At 48.0% G+C, this 21,771-nt stretch overlaps 1 protein-coding gene across 3 annotated transcripts in view; it reads right to left on the reverse strand.

The window, feature by feature from the left end:
* Positions 1–21,771, reverse strand: part of PARP4 (poly(ADP-ribose) polymerase family member 4) — a 1,988,214-nt gene that overhangs the window by 773,433 nt on the left and 1,193,010 nt on the right. For all 3 annotated transcript variants that reach the window (XM_086935217.1, XM_086935220.1, XM_086935219.1), the window contains one exon: positions 15,888–15,956. In XM_086935217.1, the coding sequence (XP_086791343.1) occupies positions 15,888–15,956 (69 nt within the window). The remainder of the gene's footprint in view (positions 1–15,887; positions 15,957–21,771) is intronic.

Below are 21,771 nucleotides of genomic sequence, written 5' to 3' on the forward strand. Positions count from 1 at the left end.
TGTGAACACCCGTGGGGCGCTGGTAAGGCCGAAGGGGAGCACGATAAACTGAAAGTGCTCCTGGCCTACCGTGAACCGCAGGTAACGCCGGTGGGCCGGCAGGACGGGGATGTGAAAATACGCATCCTGCAAGTCCAACGCTACCATCCAGTCTTGTGGGTCTAGAGCAGCCAAGACCTGAGCTAACGTCAACATCTTGAACTTCTCCTTCCGGAGGAAGCCGTTGACGTTCCTTAGATCCAAGATAGGACGTAGGCCCCCCTTGTCCTTCTTGGGTACCAGAAAGTAGTGGGAATAGCAACCACGCCCTACTTCTGGCCCAGGAACGCGCTCGATGGCCCCCTTGGCCAAGAGGGCCGTAACTTCCTCCTGCAGAAGTGTCAAGTGGTCCCCCGACACACGGTGGTTCTGCGGTGGCATGGCTGGAGGAGCAGTCTCGAAGGGGAGGGAGTAGCCCCTTCGGACAAGTTGCAGCACCCACCTGTCCGATGTAATTGTGCGCCAGTGAGCGTGGTGATGGCGAACCCTGCCACCCACTGGCGTCACATGGGGCCGAAAGCACGGACTAGGAGGATTTGGAGGCAGATGCTGCCCACCGTTGACCCCGACCGCCTCCACGGCGGTTTCCACGACCGCCACCGTGTTGAAAAGATTGTTGCGGTGCGTGGCCGGCAGCACGTGTGGGGACGCCCCTTCCTTGGCCACGAAAGGGGCGAAACGAACCCGTTTGCTGGCGCTGGGTCGAAAGACCCAAGGACTTGGCCGTGACCCTGGAGTCCTTGAAGCGTTCCAGCGCGTGGTCCGCCTTGTCACCAAAGAGGCGACAGCCATCGAACGGCATGTCCATCAAGGTATTTTGGACGTCTGCCGAAAAGTTGGCGGATCTCAGCCAGGCGTGGCGACGAATCGCCACCGTCGTTGACATAGCTCTGCCCAGCGAGTCGGTTGTATCAAGACCACACCGTATGGAATATTTAGCTGCGTCTCGGCCCTCAGCCACAGCCTTGCCGAGCTTCGCCCGCACCTCCATGGGGCATTCTGGCAGCACTTCCGCGACCGTGTCCCACACAGAGTGGGTGTAGCGGCCCAAGAGACATGCGGTGTTGGAAGACCGCAGTCCCAGACTCAGGGACGAGAAGACCTTTTTACCATACTGCTCATACCTCTTGGATTCCCGATCGGGCGGGGCCGACGGGAATGCGGTCTGGGAGGTAGAGGCCTGGATCACCAGACTCTCGGGGTGGGATGGGCGGACAGGAATTTGGGGTCGTCCTGAAGCGGGCCTGGACCACGTGCCCAACAGAACGTCTGACAAGGCTTCGTTAAACGGCAGCAGTGGCTCCTGTGGGCATGACTGCGGTTTGAAGACCTCAGTGAGGATGTTAGGCCTCACGGCCGCGACGGGGAGCTCAAGGTGTAAGGCCTTGGCAGCCCTCATCAGCACCACTGAATATGCAGCACCCTCCACCGACTCCACGGAAGGAGGAGAGACAAAACCAGGGTTAGGAGAGTCGTCCAGACCACTGGCATCCCCCAAATCACCTGTCCAGTCCGGGTCATACTGGCACTCGCGTGACAGAGGGTCCTCAGACCCCTCCCAACCTTCCCCGTACTCTTCATCATCTCCATACTCGGAGTCAACGATGTAGACCGGCTCCTCGGGGTTCACAGGCCCCATCGGCGTCGAGCCCGGCGTCGGTCGACGCCGGTCCGACTCCGCGTCCGGATTTGGGGAAGGAATGGGGACGGCGCCGCCCGGACCCGGCACAGAAGAACCGGCGCCGCGCGGGGGCGGCGTCGGGGGCAACCCAGATGGAATCGGCGCCGAACCAGCCGGTAGGCCAGCCGGCGTCGACCCCGAAGGCCCTTGCGGCGCCGGGGTCGGAGCCGTCGGCGGCACCGGGGCCGAAGCACCCGATGGCGTCGAGCCAGGGACACCCGACCCGTCAGGGCCCCCGGACGGTAGCACTGGGCCCGAAGGCGCCGTAGGCCCCGTCGGAGAACTGAGCACCCTCATGGCCATGAGGAACGCCTCAATCTCCTCAGGCGTCGCACCGTGCCCAGGGACGGGAGGGTATGGGGCAGGCCGCGCCGGTGACTCTCGCGGAGCTGCGGAGTTGGGTTCACCCGAACCCCCGGCCACGTCGCGCGAGCGTCGGGGGGAGTCGGGGGTACGATGACGACGCCCCGACTTCTTGTGTTTCTTACCTGATGAGCCCGACGAATGGTGACGACTTCCGGAGCGCTCGGCGCGGCTCCGCGACCGCTCCCTCGAACGCTCCCTGGACCTCCGGCCGGACCGAGACCGTTCCCGACGCGGGGCCGACACCCGGAGCTCAAGCAGCTTGCGGGACCGCTCCCGTCTAGCCTTGTTAGTGAGAGCCCGGCAGTCGACGCAGGCGTCCACGTCGTGGTCGGGGCCCAGGCACCGGAGACAGAGTCGGTGATGGTCCGTGACCGACATTGTGCGGTCACACCCGTCACAATTCTTGAAACCGGGCATCCTACCAGGCACCAAAAGAGAGATAGAAGTTATAACAAAGTTGGTCAAAGGACCGGAGTACTGCTCTTCGGATCTGCGCTTGCTGGCGCGGAAAAAAGAAGAACTGACGTCAGCGCGCGGAGGCGGCGTCTATATACTCCAGCGACGTCATCACGGCGCACGACGCCGACGACGGACGCGGAGCCGCAGGGGACGCCTGCAGACGACGCCTACCGACGCGCAGGGGTACTGCTACGCAAAAGTTTCCGGATCCAGACTGACGCCTGGGGATATTCTAAGGTAAGGAATCTAACACTAACGTGTTTCTTTCAGATGGCTAAGGTCGGTAAAAATTGGCACCTATCACGCTGATTAACGGCGAGAGATCTGGAGAATGGAGGATTTCTTGGTTCTTGCGAAGGCCCCCTCCAGGCAGCAAGCCACTCTTTGAATTGCAGCAAGGTGCAGAGCCGGACTTCCTCTGTGATCTATCCAGACTCTAAGGTATTTATATCCGGCCACTACCTCTATTGATTTCCCTTCAATATACCACGAGCGCTTTCTTGCTCATTGTCTCGAGATTATAATCACCTTGGTTTTGGCGATGTTGACCTCAAACTTTTGTTTTACAGTAAAATACCAAGGAATCAAGGAAGCCCAACTGTGTTTAATCGAGGAGAATCAAAGGGATTGCGAGATGCCCCATTTCATTATTTTTCCCAGGAGCTAGTTATCTGGGCCTCTTCAAATTGGTTATTTTGCACTCCGCCACTTTGACTTTGTAAGTTACCTTCTGCAGGTCAGTCCAAAGAAGATTGACGTCAATGGAGACAGCCTCGATTTTATGTTCAGGAGCTTTGCGGGACCCCAGTATTGCTGCCAATAACTCCGATCTGGTCAGTTTAGACTCCCTGCCCAGCTGATCTGCAACATGATTAGTGCCCGATTGCCATGTTCATTTTTGTGTCGGTTGCCATTGCGTATTGCGTGATGGTGTTCACCGTATGGGCTTTCGCGAGCCTGTACTTACCCATGATTCTGGGCGTTACCTAGGACAGTGTAAAAGGGACCGGCTCCCAAGTCCTGGAATAACCCCAGTTCACAGGTCACCATCCCCACATAGACCTGGGTCGCGGTCCTGATCGATGACACTGCGTTCCACCTGGCGATGACTTCCCGTGGTCTGAAGAGGGTCAATTTGTCCTAGTGAAGATAGGGTCCTGTATCTTCAATGCAGAGTTCTCTTCTGGGCCACACAGCCTTTTGGAGGGGAAGGGACAAGCCTAGCTGTGGCACTGCGCTTAGAGACCAGTGACCGCAAGGCCCCACCACACGCCCCGGTGCTGAAATGTCCTGAAGGACTTCACCACCCGCCACTACAGATCCCAGCCTCAGGAGGAGATGAGAGTGTTAGCAGCTCCAAAATGTCTTCTGCTCAGGCCTAATGGGCAGCCCAGGGCCCCCCCAGTTGTTCCTAGTCTCAATAATAACGCAGGGTAGGGTCCATGCAGGCCTCTTGCATCGGGCTCCACAGACCGCAAACCACTGGCCTCACACAGGCGTGACCCCCCGCACGACAGCCACCTTAAGCAGTCCTCACATGCGGCCCTACCTTATGCTCCAGAGAGTCCTTGCTGCCGTGCTCCAAGGCAGCAGGAGTGCATGTGATCCCCCATTTGCCAAATGTCAGGCCCCTTCAGGCTGCCTCCTGATATGGTGTAAAGCAGTCCCTGGCTGAGCTGAAGGTCCATTGCTAGCTGATACAGCCCACGTGGCCACTCCCGACCCACCTGCGGGAAAAGCCCAGGAGCGTTCGGAGGTTGGAGTCGACGCCGGCAGCCTGTAGAGACCCTTCGCCCCCACAAGTATGACCCAGGCAGTCAAGATCTGCGGGCCTTGTCCCACAGTCACAGGACCAGAGGCAGACTAGGTAGGATAGAAGGGGCTAGCCCTCGCCGCAGGCCCCGGCCCACTGAGGACCGATCTCAGCCGGCGCTCCTCGCCGTGGCTGATGCAGACATTGCTGCTGGTACTCTGAGTGCTCCCAGGAGTCTGTCGCCCCCATGGTCCCAGGGGGCGCAATGCCAGTAATCAGAGCCTAGGAGCAACTACCCTTTTTTTTACACATGATCAAGGTGGCCAATGCAAGACGTGAAGAGCCGATGTACACCGCCGGCCCAGCACTGACAGGGCCCAGTCGTCGCTGCAGCACCTTACTGCTGTCGGCACTGACAATAAATCTGCTTCTTTCCCCCCACGGTGAGTTGCGGGAGGCAACCAGCACTGGTATCTCTGAGGGGTAACAGGATACGGTGTTACAGCAGGAATAAGCAGGATTTTTTTGTCTGGCTGGCCGATAGCTCAGGAGCTCACGTCCTGCCGCCCATGTTTCCAGGCCACGCCCCACTCCACAAACATATTTAGCCCAAATCTAAGCATCCAGTTAAGATTGGAAGGGAGGGTTAAATGGCTTACAAAAACATTTCATCCATCTAAATAACTAATATTCACTCTTACCCCCTAAAATTACTTAAATATACCCAACAGGGGTCCCCTTCCAGTGCCTCACTATATCGCAACTAGTGGGGTATGGAAATCACACCCCCATGGTAAAAATACAGGGACTTCGAAAACCATAAATCACAGAACATGTATAATGTTTCAGAGTTAACAATCAACAAAGTTCTTTCAAAACTAAGTAACAGAGAAGATAGCCGAAGAGCACCAACGCAATGTATATGGGGGTATAGAAATTCTTTATTTAGATATAACACAGATATCTTTAAAAGAGGATTACATAGTTCACGTTGTATGAAACTCATTAAAAATAAAAACAGCAAGACAGTCAATTAGGCAGCCATGATAAAAATAGGGGTCTTCCGCATCCTCAGCCTTCTAGGTCCATAAAAAACTTTTTTTTTTTTTTTAAAGGATAAAATCCAGAAGAAAAAATAGTACAAAAGTTAAAATCTAATATACAGGGAACTTCACCCCATTTTCTTTACTCTCACTGAATTGGATATCAAACAACTAAAAAACGACCCAATTCTCCTAGAGGTACTACTCATATTCTTTTCATTTCATCCCCCTAGAAATTTGGGATGTATCGTAAGGGCCATTAAGTAATAAAAAGGAAAAAGGAAATAAGAGGGAGGATTTAGCAGGACCTCTTTAACTTAAAATTGCGATATGCTTGCTGGATGAACTTTGTTAGTCTGATATTTAAGTCAGTGTTTTCAGGGTTCAGAGCCACAATGATGGCTTGCCTGCAGGTTCGGGCGCCCAACCTATTCCATTCGGCTTTTAGTTTGCACCTGCGTTGGAGGTTAAAGGCTGGGCAGAGGCAAACCACGTGTAGCAATGTTTCGGCTGTTTTACCGCACCCTCTGCAGGTTAGATCTTCCGCTGTCCGTCTCCAGGGAGGTAAATCTTGCAGAAAACGCCAATCACCCATTCTAATGGCTATAAGGGTGCGTTTTAGATACAGTGAATATGTGCAGGAAAAGTAAGCGGCGGGGAGTAGCCGACTGTAAGAATTTACAAGGGCCCAAGAATGGCTGCGTTTTGAGAAGAGCGCTTTGTCTGTGATAAGTGATCTCATTCTTACACATTTTTTTATGGCGATTTTAAACGCTGTCTGACTGGGGTTAAGAGCCCATAGGTCACCTGCTGACATTTGTTGAATGTAGTCCTTAAAAAGGCGACCAAACGTTCCACCTGGATTTTTCTGGGAGATTTCTAGCCAGACTAGAGATTCTAGTGAGCCTGGGTTAGCCTGCCTCAGCTTGTGACACAAGTTTAGGTATGCACCGATATTGAAAACCTCGTAGTTTGGTAGCCCCATCTCCAGTCTTATCTGTACAGCAGATGCAGAAGTTGGCAACTGGAGGACCTTTTTATAGATTTTGGTGGTATGTTGGTTTAGGGCCGTATTCAATTTACCCTTGAATGACTCTATCCCGTATGATAGGGTGGGGCCGATTTTCGCTCTCAGGACTTCCAGGAGGGGCGAAAGTGTTGGACCTGAGAGGTTTTTCGAAAGCTTGGTTAAAGATACTGCAAGAGTCGTGGCTTTAACTGCAATCTCATGGCGCTGTTTTAAAAGGTTGCCCCTTGAATCCAGGTGGACACCAAGATATTTATACGATTGACCTATGGCGAGGCTTATGTTGTTAAAAGTCCACCCACCGCAGACATGTCGTTTCTTCCCAAAGGGGACTACTTGGGTTTTCTTTAGATTGACTTTTAATTGATTCGCTATTGTGTAGCGAAGCAGTGTGTCAAGGAGCCTTTGCAGCCCGACCTTGGTAAGGCTGAAAAGAACAAGGTCATCGGCATATAACAGATTACTGAGTGCCGTTCCGCCCACCTTTGGAGGATGACTATTAGTTTCATCCAGGGTCTGTGACAGATCTGCTATAAACAGGTTAAAGAGAAGGGGGGCCAGCACGCATCCCTGCTTTACACCTCTCATTGTCATAATTTTCCGCGAGAGATGCGTGCCGGACCCTAACTTCACTCGTACCCAGGTGCGGGAGTGAAGTTGAATCATGGCCTCCAGTAGTTTGTCAGGGATCCCCCACTTCCTTAGCTTTTCCCATAGAGCCGCCCTAGGAACCCTATCAAATGCTGCTTTGAAATCGACAAAGCAGCATAGCACTGTCCTGGATGTTAAGAGTGCTTTGTCGACGATGGTTGACACTGCTCGGAGATTGGCCATAGTCCCTGAGTTAGCAGCGAACCCCGTTTGATTCATCGGAATTCGGTTGTGTTCTGTTGCCCATTGCTTCAGGTCCTCCAAGAGGAGGCCTGCATAGTGCTTAGCCTCAATGTCCAAAAGAGCTATGAGTCTGTAGTTGTTAGGGGCAGCGCGGGATCCTGATTTATAAATTGGATGTATTATTGCACCCCGCCATGAGTCTGGGATGGTTGCGGTTCTCAGGGCGTAGTTGAAAAGGTTTGTTAGAGTTCCTGACCAAAAAGCTACATCAGATTTGAAAAGGTTCTGGGCCCGGTGCTCCATCTGATCTTGCTTTAGTCACAACCGTCGCTACTCTGTCTTGGGACACCTGAAGATCCATATTGAGTGAGCTTGACGGCTCAATGGGTGTATTCCGCTGGGTACTGGCCCCGATCACGGTCTCTCTCAACGGACCACATCCTATGGGTCCTAGATGTTCTGGGGAACTGAAATGGTCTGTGAGGAATGCTGCCCATTCAGACTCTTGGATATTTGCTGATCCGAAGCTGGTGGTGCTCGGATTGGTGTGGTTTATTAGGGCCCAGAACTTTCTTGGGTTTTTTCTCTTACTCTCCCACACCAGTTTGCACCAAAATTGATTTTCGTGTTTCTGTTTGTCTTTGAAGGTCGCCAACCTAAATGACTTTTGGGCAGCTTGATAGAGATTTAAACATTCGCTGTTCCCAGGATATTTTGCAAGTGACCGCAGGGCCTTATTCCTGGCTTTCTTAAGTAACTTTGACTGTAATGAAAGTTTTAAATTGTGAGGCTGAGTTGTCCTTTGGGCCTGCTGTATTACTGGAAAACAGTTGGTCAGATGGGAGCACAGCGTTGTCCATATTACGATAGGGGAGGTATCTTGATCGTTTCCGCCTTTTATACGTTCCATGCACACCTGTAGGATAATTGGGCTGATATCATCGCTCCACTTAAGGCGCTTAAGATTTTCCGTATATGTTCCCAGACACGCTGAGGGTGCGGGTTTGTGCTTCACTGTGTTTGTGTTACGGGATATGACCTGGGGCCTGTGGTCGCTTTCAGAACGTGGAAGGATACAGAAGCTGGTCAGACAATGAAGCAGGTCCGCGTTACAGATGGTGTAATCCAGATAAGAGTGTTTGCTACCGTTAGTCCAGGACCAATTCGGGGGGATATCCCCCGAAGACCTGCCATTCATTACCAGGTAGCCGGCGCTGTAGAGTTTCATCACACAGATCTCACCCAGAACGCAATAGGCTTGATTGGTTGGTTTGATTTGTGTCAAGGCCTCAGTAATGGGGAATAAGAAGGGCCCGTCGGTGTCTGCTAAGTCTCCCTGAAATAAGTTGGTATTAAAATCCCCGTGACAATGCAGTCTGAGTCGGGGTGTTCCGCAGCTATGTCGCTCATTATTTCCGTTAGGCGTGCCAGGTGATCTTTTTTTGTACGTGTATTGGGGTTGATATATACATTAAAAAGAAGAAGTGGGCGCTGTTTTCGCCACAAGTTAATTTTAACCCAGAGTAGCCAGTCTTCCTTGATACTTAATCGTGAGATTGGGCCTTTTAGGTTATTTGATATGTATATTGAAAGGCCACCTTTGGCATGGCCGTAGCGGCTGTCCCTGAGTGCGGGTTTCCATAATTCAATATAGCCAATAACAGGAAATCCTTCTGTAGCCCAGGTTTCCTGTAGGGCTATTACGGCATGTTCGCATAGGAAAGAAAAAGTGTCAGGGTGCGTAATTTTCTGATGAAGGCCGCTAATGTTCCAAGAACATATAAGAAAAATGGGATTAGCTTCTGGAATAGGAGCGGTTGTAAATGGAACTACTGGTGGAATTGGCATTGCTTGGAGTTTGTAGTTATGGGCAGAAAGCTCTACTTCAGAGGGTCAATCTGAGCTTTTGGTTGACAAGATTGCTGGGAGCCATTCCCAGCCTAGACTTGCGTCGGCGTTGGAGGCCACCGTTGGAGGAATTTTATACAGTTCCTCGGATCCTGCCGCGTTTTTTAAGATCGAATACGGTCTGAGATAGGGCGCTGGTCTGGTAGTACCAGCATTTCGAGGAGGTGTCGGCTGGATTAGTAGAGAGGTGGGGTAACCTGGAGTGGAATATGGATACACTCTGATGCCCCAGTCCCGAAGGGTGGTCTTGTGGTTCAAAAAGACTCCTGCCCAGCTGGCCGACTTGAGTGACACTAGTGTTACCTCGGACGGTTGGGTGCCTCTTGGTGGAAGAAATTCGATAGATTCTATGTCCTCCGATGCCAGACCTGCGAACCCCGGGATACCTTCCACGAGTTTTATTATGTTAGATCTGTTGAGGATATCTTGTCGACCCCTTGATTTATATTCTGGTGCCAGTAGGATGTGAAAGAGTGAAGAATCATTTTTATTCTCTTCTTTGGGTGTGCTTGGGGCCGACTTGTTGATTTTATTAGTAGACAGGCCTGCGTCTGTTTTCTGAACCTGTTGCATTGGACAATTAGGAACCTTCAATGAAGGATGACTGGTTTTGGGCACAGTTGTTTTTTGGATGTAAATTGTTTTTGTGAAATTCATTCTTGTTTTTACAGTGTCCACGCGGGGAGGAGTTGTGGCCGACACTGGGTTAGATTTTATTAAAGTAACTGTGGGCCCTATTGGGCTTGGCTCAACGGTTTTGGTCATTAGATTTTCCATAGCTATGCTTGATTCTTCGGTTGCTGCTCCCGTAGCTGGTTCGGTAAGATCTTGGATACCCCCCGAGGATGGCTGGGTGGCGCTTGCTGGTGATTCCCTTTTAATTTGGGGGCACTGGGACTTGTTAAAGTTGGTGGGACATCCGTCTCACTTGTGGATTTCTTATCAACTGCCTTCGCAAAGAGGGGAAAGAAGTCCTGGTGTGCGGCATTTGCTTTGGCTCTTGTTTTGTTTCTATGTTTGCGCTGTTGTTTGCGCTCTCTCTTGCTGCATGGTGGCGGGGGGGCTGACAATGCTTCTGATTTGGAGGGTACCAAGGCCACTGGGCTGGCCATTGACCTGGTCACAGGGTTATCCATGCAGGTTGTGTGTCCGGTGGAAGCCCCGGCGTTTTCACTCGTCACTTCAGTTCGGTCAGAACCCGTCGTTGCTGGTTGAAGGTGTCCGCTTTTTGGCTGATCGTTTAGCTGGTTTGTGCTTGGTTCTGTTCCACCACTTGGCTTAAAGCCTTTATTAGCAATGGACCATGGGCTAGTAGAGGCTTGGTCCGTTACTGATGGTTTTTGCTGTTGCAGACCAGAATTTGTGGATGAGTTACCCCCCTTCAGCGACTTAACTTCCTTTATGACACTGGATAGAAAGTCTGGAAGCGAAGAAAGTGAGTCAATGATTGGGGAGCAACAGCAGACAGACTGTACGAGCTTAGTCGAGGCTTGTGCTCCTAATATTAAGTTGTTCAATTTGTCGAGTTTGTTATCTATCCCTGCCGTGAACAGGGCTAGAGTATTCAAAAGGTCGACCTGCACGTCCAGTTTGTCCGAATGATAATTTAGTGCGTTAACTGTTTGTTGAAACGTTAGGAGGAGTTGTGGCCAGACTCCGGTTACTGTTAGGTCTTCTTTGTTAGAATTAATGTTTGACGTATGATTGGGGGAGTTTTGGGTGTTTTTGAAAAAGAATGACAGATCCGCTAAGAGCTGGTCGTTCGGATCGGTTTTCTTGGCTGTTTCTCGAGGGGATGATATTTTTGCTGCTGGTGGTGAGAATACAGTGTGCTGAGGGCTTGACACGACGTTGTCTATGCGCTGGGGACTTAGCGTGACCGGGAGCTGATTTAATGTGTTTATGACTTGGGGTGAATGGGACGTTTGGAGAGTGATATTGCGCACATGGGGATTTTGCACATGAATTTGTGCAAGAGTTGATTGGCAGTGGGGAACCATTGTAGGTTCATTTGACGGGGCGTGCTCTTGTTGAGAGGTAAGTGCAGGGGACTCTGTTCTAGGTTTGTGATCTAAAAAGGAACTTGGGTTAGGTTGCAGGTCCACCGGAGAGGACTGGAGCGGGCATACTCCTTGCTTGTCTGTTCCAGCGGATAAAAATTGCTGTCCTAATTGCAACTGTGGTTGAAAAATTACTGCGGGGTTTTGTTTAGGGCTTACATCCCCTGGCCAAGCCGAGATAGAATCGTTGAAAGTTGATCCAAAGATATACACTCCCGGGGGTTGGGCAGACTTTTGGGATTTCATTGACCACTGTAATGGGGATAACAGTTGTGGAGGAGGCACGCTTATTTCGGCCGGTTGGTCCGGAGCACCAAGCCTTGCTGCGTCCTGAGGCTGGGACTGTGGATGCGTATCCAACGTGGTTGGTGTTTTCTTAAAGTAGGCCAATAGGTTTGAGTGCTTCATGGTTTTTGGCATGTCTGAACTCTTGCCTTTCTGACTTGTGGCAGCAACTGGTTGGAGAAGCTTTTACCGCTGTCACTATTTCCTCGGGACCCAGGAGGGTTGAATGGCTACCCGGATGGGGTTTCTCTTTGGGTGCCGGTTGTTTTGTAATCCTCCGTTTGGGTGCCGCTGTGGTCCTTCTTACCTTCCCCGATCTCATTGCCTCAATTAAATGGAGATAGGGTAAGCTACCAAGGCTGATAGGAGCCTAAAAGTAGTCCAAAATAGTCCAAAAAAGGGGGTTGCTATAGCCTTAAGTCTCCGATAGCTATGCAATGGCTCTGCTGTTGAGGAGTTGGAAGGGATTTAGTAGCCTTGGAGCTCTGGCGGGTCTGGTCAATGTGTTCAGTCTGAGGGTACTGCCAGTTCAACCGGTACAGATCTCTCCGACCGGGTCCGCTATGATTGGTAGTGCAGTATTCCTTTCCTTTTTGTTCTTTTCCTTTATGTTCTCCGCATCTGTTCTCCACTATCTTCCGTTTTGGTTGATCTGGTCTTCGGTGGCTGCCCAGCTAGATGATGGGTAGCTATTTAAGTGGCACTGTGGCCCTTCACTGGGCGCGCACAGGTGCTTTGTCTGCGCTTAAAGGTACCTTTGGATGTGGCACCCCCCGCCCTTTGCTCCCTAACCAGCCCCTTCCGCCTAACCCACGGCCGCCCGCCAAGCCGCACACCTCAAGACTGGGCTCAAAACTGGGCTCGGAGTCTGAACACAGATGGGAAGTTGGTGTGTGTCAGACCGACTCAGCTTGTTAATATCCTGAGCTTGCAGGGCTCGCAGCTTGGCTGGCTGTCACTGGGCAGGCTCGGGGGAGGAAGGAGGGCGTGGGGAGCAATGTGTTGTCAACTCCCACTGAGAAAGGAAGCAGAAAAAAGACAATTTCTAAACTTACGCCAATGGAAGGAGGAAAAACCCACAGCCTGCATAACACACGAGTAGGTGCCCTGGTCCTTCATGCAGTCAAGCCCTTCCATGGCGATGACACCCATGATCTAAATACCACAAACATTTTCTAAATGGTCAAAAGAAACACAGCAACCAGAAGAGCACAGATGACTCCGAAGGTACTCGAACCACAACAAAGCGATAAAAGTTATGTATTTAAGTATGGTTGGGTATGATCTGCTACTATGGCTGATCCTACAGTTGAGTATTACTGAGGAGATGCTGAGTCAAAGAAGAGTCACTAATGGGGAACTACAGTGCCTGCCCAGGGACCTCTCATATGTCACCTATAGTTGTACGAAACAGAACTCTAGCATACCTAATGCACTGCACAGCACCCTTTTACATAACACCTGGTATCAAAACATGACCCCAGTTGCCTCCCAAGCACCAAACAGATCATGTTATGTCTGCTCGTTAAATCACATACGGTAGACCCGGACAGGCTTTACCTTCCCAAGAGGTATACCCTGAAAAAACAAAGTGCCTCATTCACCTCTACTGATTGTAGGATACAGGCCAAAATCCAACCCAACAAGACAGAACCACACAGGGTAGTTGTAAACCTGACTCGATATGATACCAACCCAACAATGTGATACCTCCTCACTGAGCCCATTGAGATCCAAACTGACATGGATAGGAAGGGCACCATAGTGGAAGATACCATGTGGCCCCGAGATTTTCCAGAAGTGTATTTTTGTAAAAGTAGCACAACTCCCAAATCAATGCACGAATAGATCTATTCCAGCATTCACTTGTGGACCGAGAGTGGCTCTTAGTGTGTCCGAGGCAGTCTTTTTAAACAAATGGTCTCCCGATATGAAATTCCTGTGTACGGCCGTCCATCTCTGGGAAAATAAGGGTAATGGGTCACATGGGGGAGGGTTAAATGAGAGCATAGCTAACCCATGTCAGGAAATGTGGGACACTGAGATTTGGTGGAAACACTGGTTAGAAAGGAAAGGTCAACCCCTGATTGCATGGGAAACTTACACTGTATTCCTTATGTTTAATAGGAAAGGAAACCCTACCAATGGACACAAATGCTAACTGTGACATGATCCTGCACATTCCGGATATGCAATGAAGCACTTCCATGGTCTTGGATGTTTGGATATTGAGGTGGTTTCCGGGTTGAGATGTTTGTGCTCCCTTGGGGCGCTGCACACCCTGACCCTTTTCATTACTGGAGAAGAGCTAACAGACTTGTACCAGTTCCCATTAAGGAGAAAGAGCACCTTGTTGCACCAAGCCCGTGAGAAGAGAGCGATGGACTATTTAGGCTGGGCTCAGTTCAAGGACATCCCAGAATAGTTTTGATTGTTCACAGAGGAACAGCCGGGGAGTCAATACCCTTCCTCACTCTACAATCAAAAGCTAATGCACTCTGGCTTCAAATAACCAGGTGGGAAATGCGCAAGATAATGAACAACACTATGGTCGGCCTCAATTCAATCAAGGAAGAAATGGCAGCCAACTGCCTCTTAGGCATGCAGCATTGACATGTGCTGGACTTAATGACCGCAATGAGGGGTCAGCGCTAAGATCGGTGCTGCCTGCTGCACTTTCATTCCAGGGAATAACACGGTCTATGGAATCCCAGCCATCCAAGCACTGCATACTCTACAGAGAAGCATGCATGAAGAAGGAGATGCTCCTGAGCAAGAGTGGTTGTCAAATTGGTTCTCCTGGCTTCCACAATGGATATACGGTATGTGCAGATCATTGTTGGCAGTTATTATTTTGTTCCTATTGGTTTGGGGGGGTTGTACAATTGGGGATATCCAGCTGTAAAAAAGCAGTCCTCAAATTAGGTAGAATGCAAGTAACCAGAAAGGTTAAAAGTGAGCAAAGGGAATAGCAGGAGCCTAATAAAGTAATATGTATATTGATTTGTTTATTGAAAAAAAACGGAACTATCTTCCTTATTAATAAAATCACCCATCCTGCTCCCCACATTGAACTCAACACGCAAGTACGTAGTCAGGCAGGTCCTGCGACCTAGGCCCGGGATTACTGATTGTTGGGTCACAGGTGGGAAGGTGCATAGCTGGCCGACAAACACACGGCAGGAAACTTTTGATCCATCACACAGAAAGGCACAGAGACATCACAATGGTCAGGGGAGATTGCCCCAATAAAGCACACATGGCCCGAGGGGGTACGGGTGCTTCGAAAATCACCATTAAGTCAGATGCCACATGAGTTAGTAAGAAATAGCCAATCAGGACCTAGCACACATAGTAACTACGCGCGCCTCATGCCGGACTTCTGGACACATTTGCCACTGGACACTCGGTGTCCACACATGGTCGAGAGCCACGTGTTGTAACCATCTGACCATTAATTTATGACTAAGGCAGTAACCAACATTCCTCACCATACTTATCGCTTGTTGTGACAATGTAAATCGAGACTGTCCTAAGACCTAGTGGTTAGTACTGTTCTCCTGGACTAACTGTTTAATTAAAAAAAACTGTTCCTGTTTTGCCAAACACCTCGTGCCTTTTGATTCTATTAAGGAATTCGAACCCGAGCAACATAATCTCTCCTTCGTGGGTGAGGTAGGGCAAAGAACATTGGGAGGGCGATGGATTGCCCAATGTGAAACAGTCTTGCAACTTTCAGCAAGAATTCTGCTACATTGCTCAACACCAGCTTATGTGGGGGGAAAAGTGTTGTAAGGCGGATGCACAGGTAGAGCTTGAAGCTCACTCGTGAAGAACTGAAATAATTCTATGTACAGTATATCATAAGAGAAGAGTGCTTTTACTTTAACACAACCCCGATCATTTACTGTAACACAATACCCATCACCTCTCTCTTTGTACAGCGCCCTGATACCATGGTGGTCAAGTTGCACTTTATAAAACACTATAAATACACTTAAAAACTTGCAATAAGACTGTTTTGAGAGTGAGGTGATGCAGTGAGCAGCTGGGCATGGGTTTGAAGAGGGTAAACATAAAGAGAGTTGCATTGCAACCACATTGAGATCCACCGTGGCATCACAAACGGTTTAAGAGGGAATATTTGTGCCTAACCTTCAGTAAAACATATCTCAGATGATTATTTCCACTGTTCACCAGGTGCATGATTGGAACAGACACCAGATGGCCTGGTGACATGCACAGTGAGGGCACCGCTGCATCTCCTCTGCAGAGTGCTTTTGACATCTTTAATGATGCAACATCAGGCGCTAAACAACAGAAGTTCAGGACCAGACCTACTAAGCAGATACAAATGTGCTTAATGTCAGTGGACATCACAGAGTGCCAAAAACATTTTAATAAAGCCATGTTTGGCAAAGTTGATACTAACCTCTCTTTCTGTTTCTTCCTCAAAACACACATTAAGTCCGAAGTCGTCCGATGACGATGACTCAGCAGACTTGTGGGAAAATGTATAATGACAATACATTAATCAAACGCATGCAATTTAAAAAACAATATTTGTTTAATTTGTTTTTTTTTTGTTTAAATGCTAGGTTTTTTTCTTCAAAATTTGAATATAAGAACATATTACTTACTAGAAACGAAAGACTTCGAATAACAATCATTCCGTCATTATAGAAAGGCATAAAAGGTGTGGAACTGTAAAATTTTCATTTTCGGTTGCTCCTTCAGGAAACATCTCTAATATTAGCTGGAGAAGTAATAGTAATCCCAGTAGATGACTCGCTAAAGGCGCTAACCTCTCGAGAATATGGTAATATCTGGTGTGGAGACAACGCAGATAGAAACGTTATTTCTACTGGTTATGCCACCTTTTTTCGTACCAATGTGTAAGTACAGGAGAACCAGCAGAAGGTAAAGGTAAAATCGACTCAGCCCTTGCCGCCATATCTAGCGGCCAAATTCCTAATCTCCATACCTGGCAATCCTACTACCGTATGTGGTACGGTATGACGTCAGAGCCAAGAGCCCCACACAAGGATTGAAGCACTGAAAACTAAGCTTTTGCATGCCGTACGGCGTGACGTCAAAGTCAGCAGCCCCGCACAAGGACTGAAGCACAGAATAGCTTTGGCATGCGGTAAGGTGTTACGCCAGATTCGCACAAGGACTGAAGCACCGAATACAACAGCTTTTGCATGCGGTTAGGTGTGACGTCACGGTTCGCAGCCCCGCACAAGGATTAAAGCATAGAATACAACCGTTTTTGCAACGGTACGGTGTGACATCAGAGCCAGCAGCCCCGCACAAGAACTGAAGCACCAAATACTAAAGCTTTTGCATGTTGTTCGGTGTAACGTCAGAGCCAGCAGCCGTGCACAAGGACTGAAACACCGAATACGTCTTGCAAAGCCACACACAGTCTACCAGCCACAAACTGCAGCACTGCCCTTAGCTGGCACTTGCCCCATCTTTGAAAAATATAAGCATATGGCCCTTTTAACAAAAAAAATGGTAACTGTGTCTCCATTAAAGTATTGTGTACAGAGGAAGGTACGGGGTTTCAGGTGTACTACTGGAAATCTCTTACGATCTGGAATATGCTATGCACCTTATAAGCTAATGATGTGCATAGTATATTGATCTTCCATCTGTTCTGTTTATCTTTTTGAGAATATTCAAAATATTTATGATTACCTAACCAAACCCCTGTGCGCTATGCCGACTTGCCGTTGCCAATGCTTGCTGGCTCTTCACTCCAGAGATCCTTGGGCTACAAGAAGCTCCAGCACCTCACTTCCTGAAGATAGGCGTCCTCCCTGCAGTCCTTCCATCGTGGGCCTCCATCTTTGGTGAGCTGTCTGAGGTCCTCTTGTGACCTCTGTGCCTTCTGCCTGTGGGTTCTCTTGAGGGTCTTCCTTTGCTTCGGTGGGCTCCCCCGCTTGCTCGGGGCCTACTCTGACTCTCCTGCACTTGGTGACTCCCTTGAACCTTGTTGGTTCCAACGTTTACTCCTTTTAGTCTTCTACTCCAGCTGTGGCTACTAAGGCTTGTTGGGGCTCCTGCCTGACACCAACCACCTACACATTGACGTGGGACAGCTCGTGCACGGCTCCTGGTCTTCCTCAGCGTTGCCTGGTCCTCACAACTGCAGCAACAAGGTCACAGTCGAATCTCTTGAGCCTCCTGGCATCGGTGGGCAATGTGCCTCTGTGCCTCCTGGTCACCTCTGTGTGGCATCAACTCTGTCCCCTCTGCTTGCAGGTTCGTCACCTCCAGAATCCATCCTTGGATTCCACCGGACTCTCTCCTGAATTTCTCCAGAGGCAATGTCTTCAAAGTCTCCCGTTATCTTCTACAGCAGGTTCTGACGTCTCTTGACCCATATGCACGGCTTTCCCTGATGCAGGTAACCTGGTTCCTGGGACATCCACGGTTGGGGTGGTTCTCCAACCTTCCGTCCTCCAAGGGAATTCTACGGGGTCCTGTGGGAAGGGTCCTTCTTCTTTAAAACTGCAATGGCAACTTCTCCATTGTCTTCCATCTGGCACGCTGCTGTGTTTCCACTCTGCACACAGCCTCCTTGGGGCTCCTAGGCACTTACCTTTGGTGGTTCCTTGTGTCCCCTGCTCCTCTGGGTCTTCTGGTCCAAGTCCTGTTCTCCTTTGCAGTTCGCATTCCACTTTCTTAATATATGGATTAGTCTCCCCTGGAGACCAGAGAATATTTATGCTACTTACCTGATTCTTGCAAAGTATTCCTGTGTATTGTGTTGATATTTCCGGGTAAGAGATCTACCAATGTGTTAGTAATTGTGTGTGTAATAAATAAGACCTACACTCTGTGTTTTCTTTTCATCTAACCTACACTACAGATTAAAGTTGGTAAAACAAGCTGCTTTACACTCTTTCAAGATAAGCCTGAAGGCTGCTCTCCACAGCTACCACTTTAGGATCTTTCAAAGGTTATCGAATGCCACTAAAATCACCCTAAGGATTACCTGGTTTAGTGCAAGGTGCATCACTTAAATAAGTGTGCACCATATACTAAGCCAGCCTCCTACAGCCCTCTTAATGGATTCCGAAACCATACATGCTCATAGCATAAGCACTGCGGAAAGGACCACAGCAAAAAAAAAAAGATTGAAACCATTGTGATAACATTATCCAGGACAGTAGAACAATTGTGCCAAATGGCACAACATATATGAAGTTATTTGCTCACATATCCAGGCTTGAACTGCGTGTTCGATGATTGTTAAACACAGATCAGAAGGCCATGTTAATGTACCTCCTTGTGTTTGCTATGTTATTGAGCAATACCTGTTTTCCCAAATTAAGTTTTACCCAAGAAAGACCTGCTCTATAAACAGAGAAAGGTCCATAATCTTTGGGAAAGCATAATGAATGCTGTAGTAAAATGAGTTGAAGACAATAATAGGAACTATTGGCACAGAACCAGTCTTATCAATAGAAAAATCAACTAGAGATAAAAACAAAATGCCTCTAGAATATTCCCGGGATATTTACTAACATAGGAGTAACACAAATAACTGCCTATGTATTCACAAGTGAAAAAGTATAACACATACATATAAAATAAAGCCGAGTAATCAGTCAGACAATACTGACATAACAGTATGGAAACCAAAGAGGGCACCATATCACGTAGGAAAGCAACAGCCATCCAAACCATCAGCGTAATGCAATTTGTCTGAGACACCACGTTAAAGCAATAGCAGTATAGAATTGAACAAGATAGTATGAAAAAGAACTCTTGATATCCTGGCGAAAACCAAATTTAGAACGTGACTACTATATGAATAGAGGTCCCCCACAGATGATCCAGAAAGGGTCTTCTATACTTAAACCAGAATATTCCAAGGATTCTATTACTAAAAGAATCCAACTGACTTTGTATATTCCATCTAAAGACAACACTCCACAAAGTTTAAATCCAAACTACAAACAATTAGATGAAAATAGTTGTCACCCAGTAGAGCAACAATCCATTGCTATAGTAATAAAAGTCTTCTACAAAAAGTAGGAGTAGGAGATATAAGAAAAACATCTCTTTTCCTCACGTACAATGTATATGAACTTAACGGAGAAGAAAAAGTACCCCATTAAAAGGAAATTTCCTTCAGAAAAGAAGTAAATCTTAGGTAATAACGCAAAGCGTGAAGTAGAATCGACGTAGAGACTACGTCTTCTTGGTGACCTAAAACAGCCTGACGGATCACATGAATACGAAATAATAATGTTCAAAGAACATTTAAAAAAACAGCAAATATCTACACAAATGCATAGAATAGCCAACAAACTTTAATGGCTATAAGACAGAACCTTAAGAGCAACAAGCATTTGCAAAGCAATAGATATCGTATTTCCGAGAAGCAAGGATGACATTAACTGCACCCCTGTTACTGCCAGCCTTGCTTCTCTTAAGCAACAACTATAAGTACAAAGTGGGTATTAACGTACCGCCTGCAGGTTTTCAAAACACATAAATAAAACGCATTGTCATTTACAATGCCAATAGCTCAAACTCTCGCAAATGCGAGACCTATTGCATTGGAAATGCTTGTTCTTCTTAGGACTCCACTCTGTCTATTGCTTCACATGGAAGGTTGAACCAAATGCTATTTTGACCATCTAATTTTAGTAAAGTGGAAAAAGCAGGCCACGTGCACTCTTTGTACATTGTTAGCATTATATTTTAAATATTTACAGGCTATGAAAAGAATAGGGCTAGAAGTTTTTGCCTGGAAAACAAATATATTGAAAACCCAAGGCCCAATGCATGGATGCAGTGAGATAGGAACACAGCTCTTTTTGCAATCTGCCTCATAACATCTCATCTTCCCATTGAGGAAGTGCTGCTTTACAAGCAGGGACAGGTGGATCTTGGTGCTGTGTCTGTGGTTATCGACCACCCTGCCATTGTCAGTAAGACCTGTTTCCAGTGTCAGACTGGTCTGTAGGGCAGTCAGGCAGTGCCCGATGGGCTGGTCTAACAGATCAGTGCATGGATCTGTATTTTTGCAGATTGTGGGCCTCTTTTGTGGCTAGGTGGGCTGCTTTTTACTGTTGATTTCCCTGCTATTTAAACAAATATTGCCCGTAAGAAACACAAATGTATGCAATCTCCCATACTTTGCAAAATACCCATATAATCTGCCCTTAAAAGTTACTGGACTTATTGGCAAAAGTGGGACACTTTTTTTTATAGCTATTTGGTTCCCTGATGGGGGCCACTTTTATTTTGGTGGCCAGGCATATTTTCTGGCCCAATCGGACCCTGGCTGTTTCCAGTAAGATGCCAAATATGCTGTGCAGTGCGCCATGCACACAAACCATACTAGGCCTAATGTATGAGTTACTTACCTTTGTTAACGATGTATCTGGTAGAGACGATGTCTAGCCACAGATTCCTTAACTTAGAATATCCCCAGGCGTCAGACTGTATCACTAATTTGGCTCTGCCCAGACGTCGTCCGTGGACATGACGTCAGCAAGGCCATATAAGTCCCTAGATGCGGCTAGATGTCTCTATCAGATATAGTTGAATAGTCATATAGTTAAGTGTCTTAGCCCAACGTGCCTACTAGACACATTTCAGTACACAGTCCTACACACACTTTCAATCAACTGCTGCGCCACCCCTCAGGCACTCAGAAAACAAAATTGCTTTACAATTCTGAGGCTTGTGTTGCGTTGATGATATGCAATTTCCTATGTATTGTATTGTATTGTAATTGCATTTATATAGCGCTTACTACCCCTGACGAGGCGTCGAATCGCTTTTTCGGCGAGTAGCACGCTACTCCGGGACCCATAGAGGATTAGTGTTGAATTAATATAGTGAAACATGCAAGTACATTTTAAGGGGTGGATAGGTTAGTCAGTTATTTGGATTTGGAATGATAGCAGAAGGATAGAGGAGGACAAAGGTTTGTACTTATATAGCGCTTGTTGACGCACGCTATTCAGGAAGCCTATAAAGGATTAATGGTGAATTAATATGGTGAAATATGAAGTAATTTCAGTGGTGGATATTAGTCTGTTACTTGGAGTGAGAAGGATAGCGGAGGGATAAAAGGGGAAGAAAGATTTGCATTCATATAGCACTTGTTCCCCTGATGGGTGCTGAAGCGCTTTTCTGGCGAGTAGCACGCCACTCCAGAACCCATAAAGGATTAGTGTTGAAAATTAGTATAGTATAAATATGAAGTAATTTGAGTAGTAGATATGTTATTTGGGTAGTATATTAGTATAGTTGAATATGGAATTTGAGAAGTGAACATGTTA

The sequence above is a fragment of the Lissotriton vulgaris genome, chromosome 8 (genome assembly GCF_964263255.1).
Source record: "Lissotriton vulgaris chromosome 8, aLisVul1.2, whole genome shotgun sequence".
NCBI classification, from domain to species: Eukaryota; Metazoa; Chordata; class Amphibia; order Caudata; family Salamandridae; genus Lissotriton; species Lissotriton vulgaris.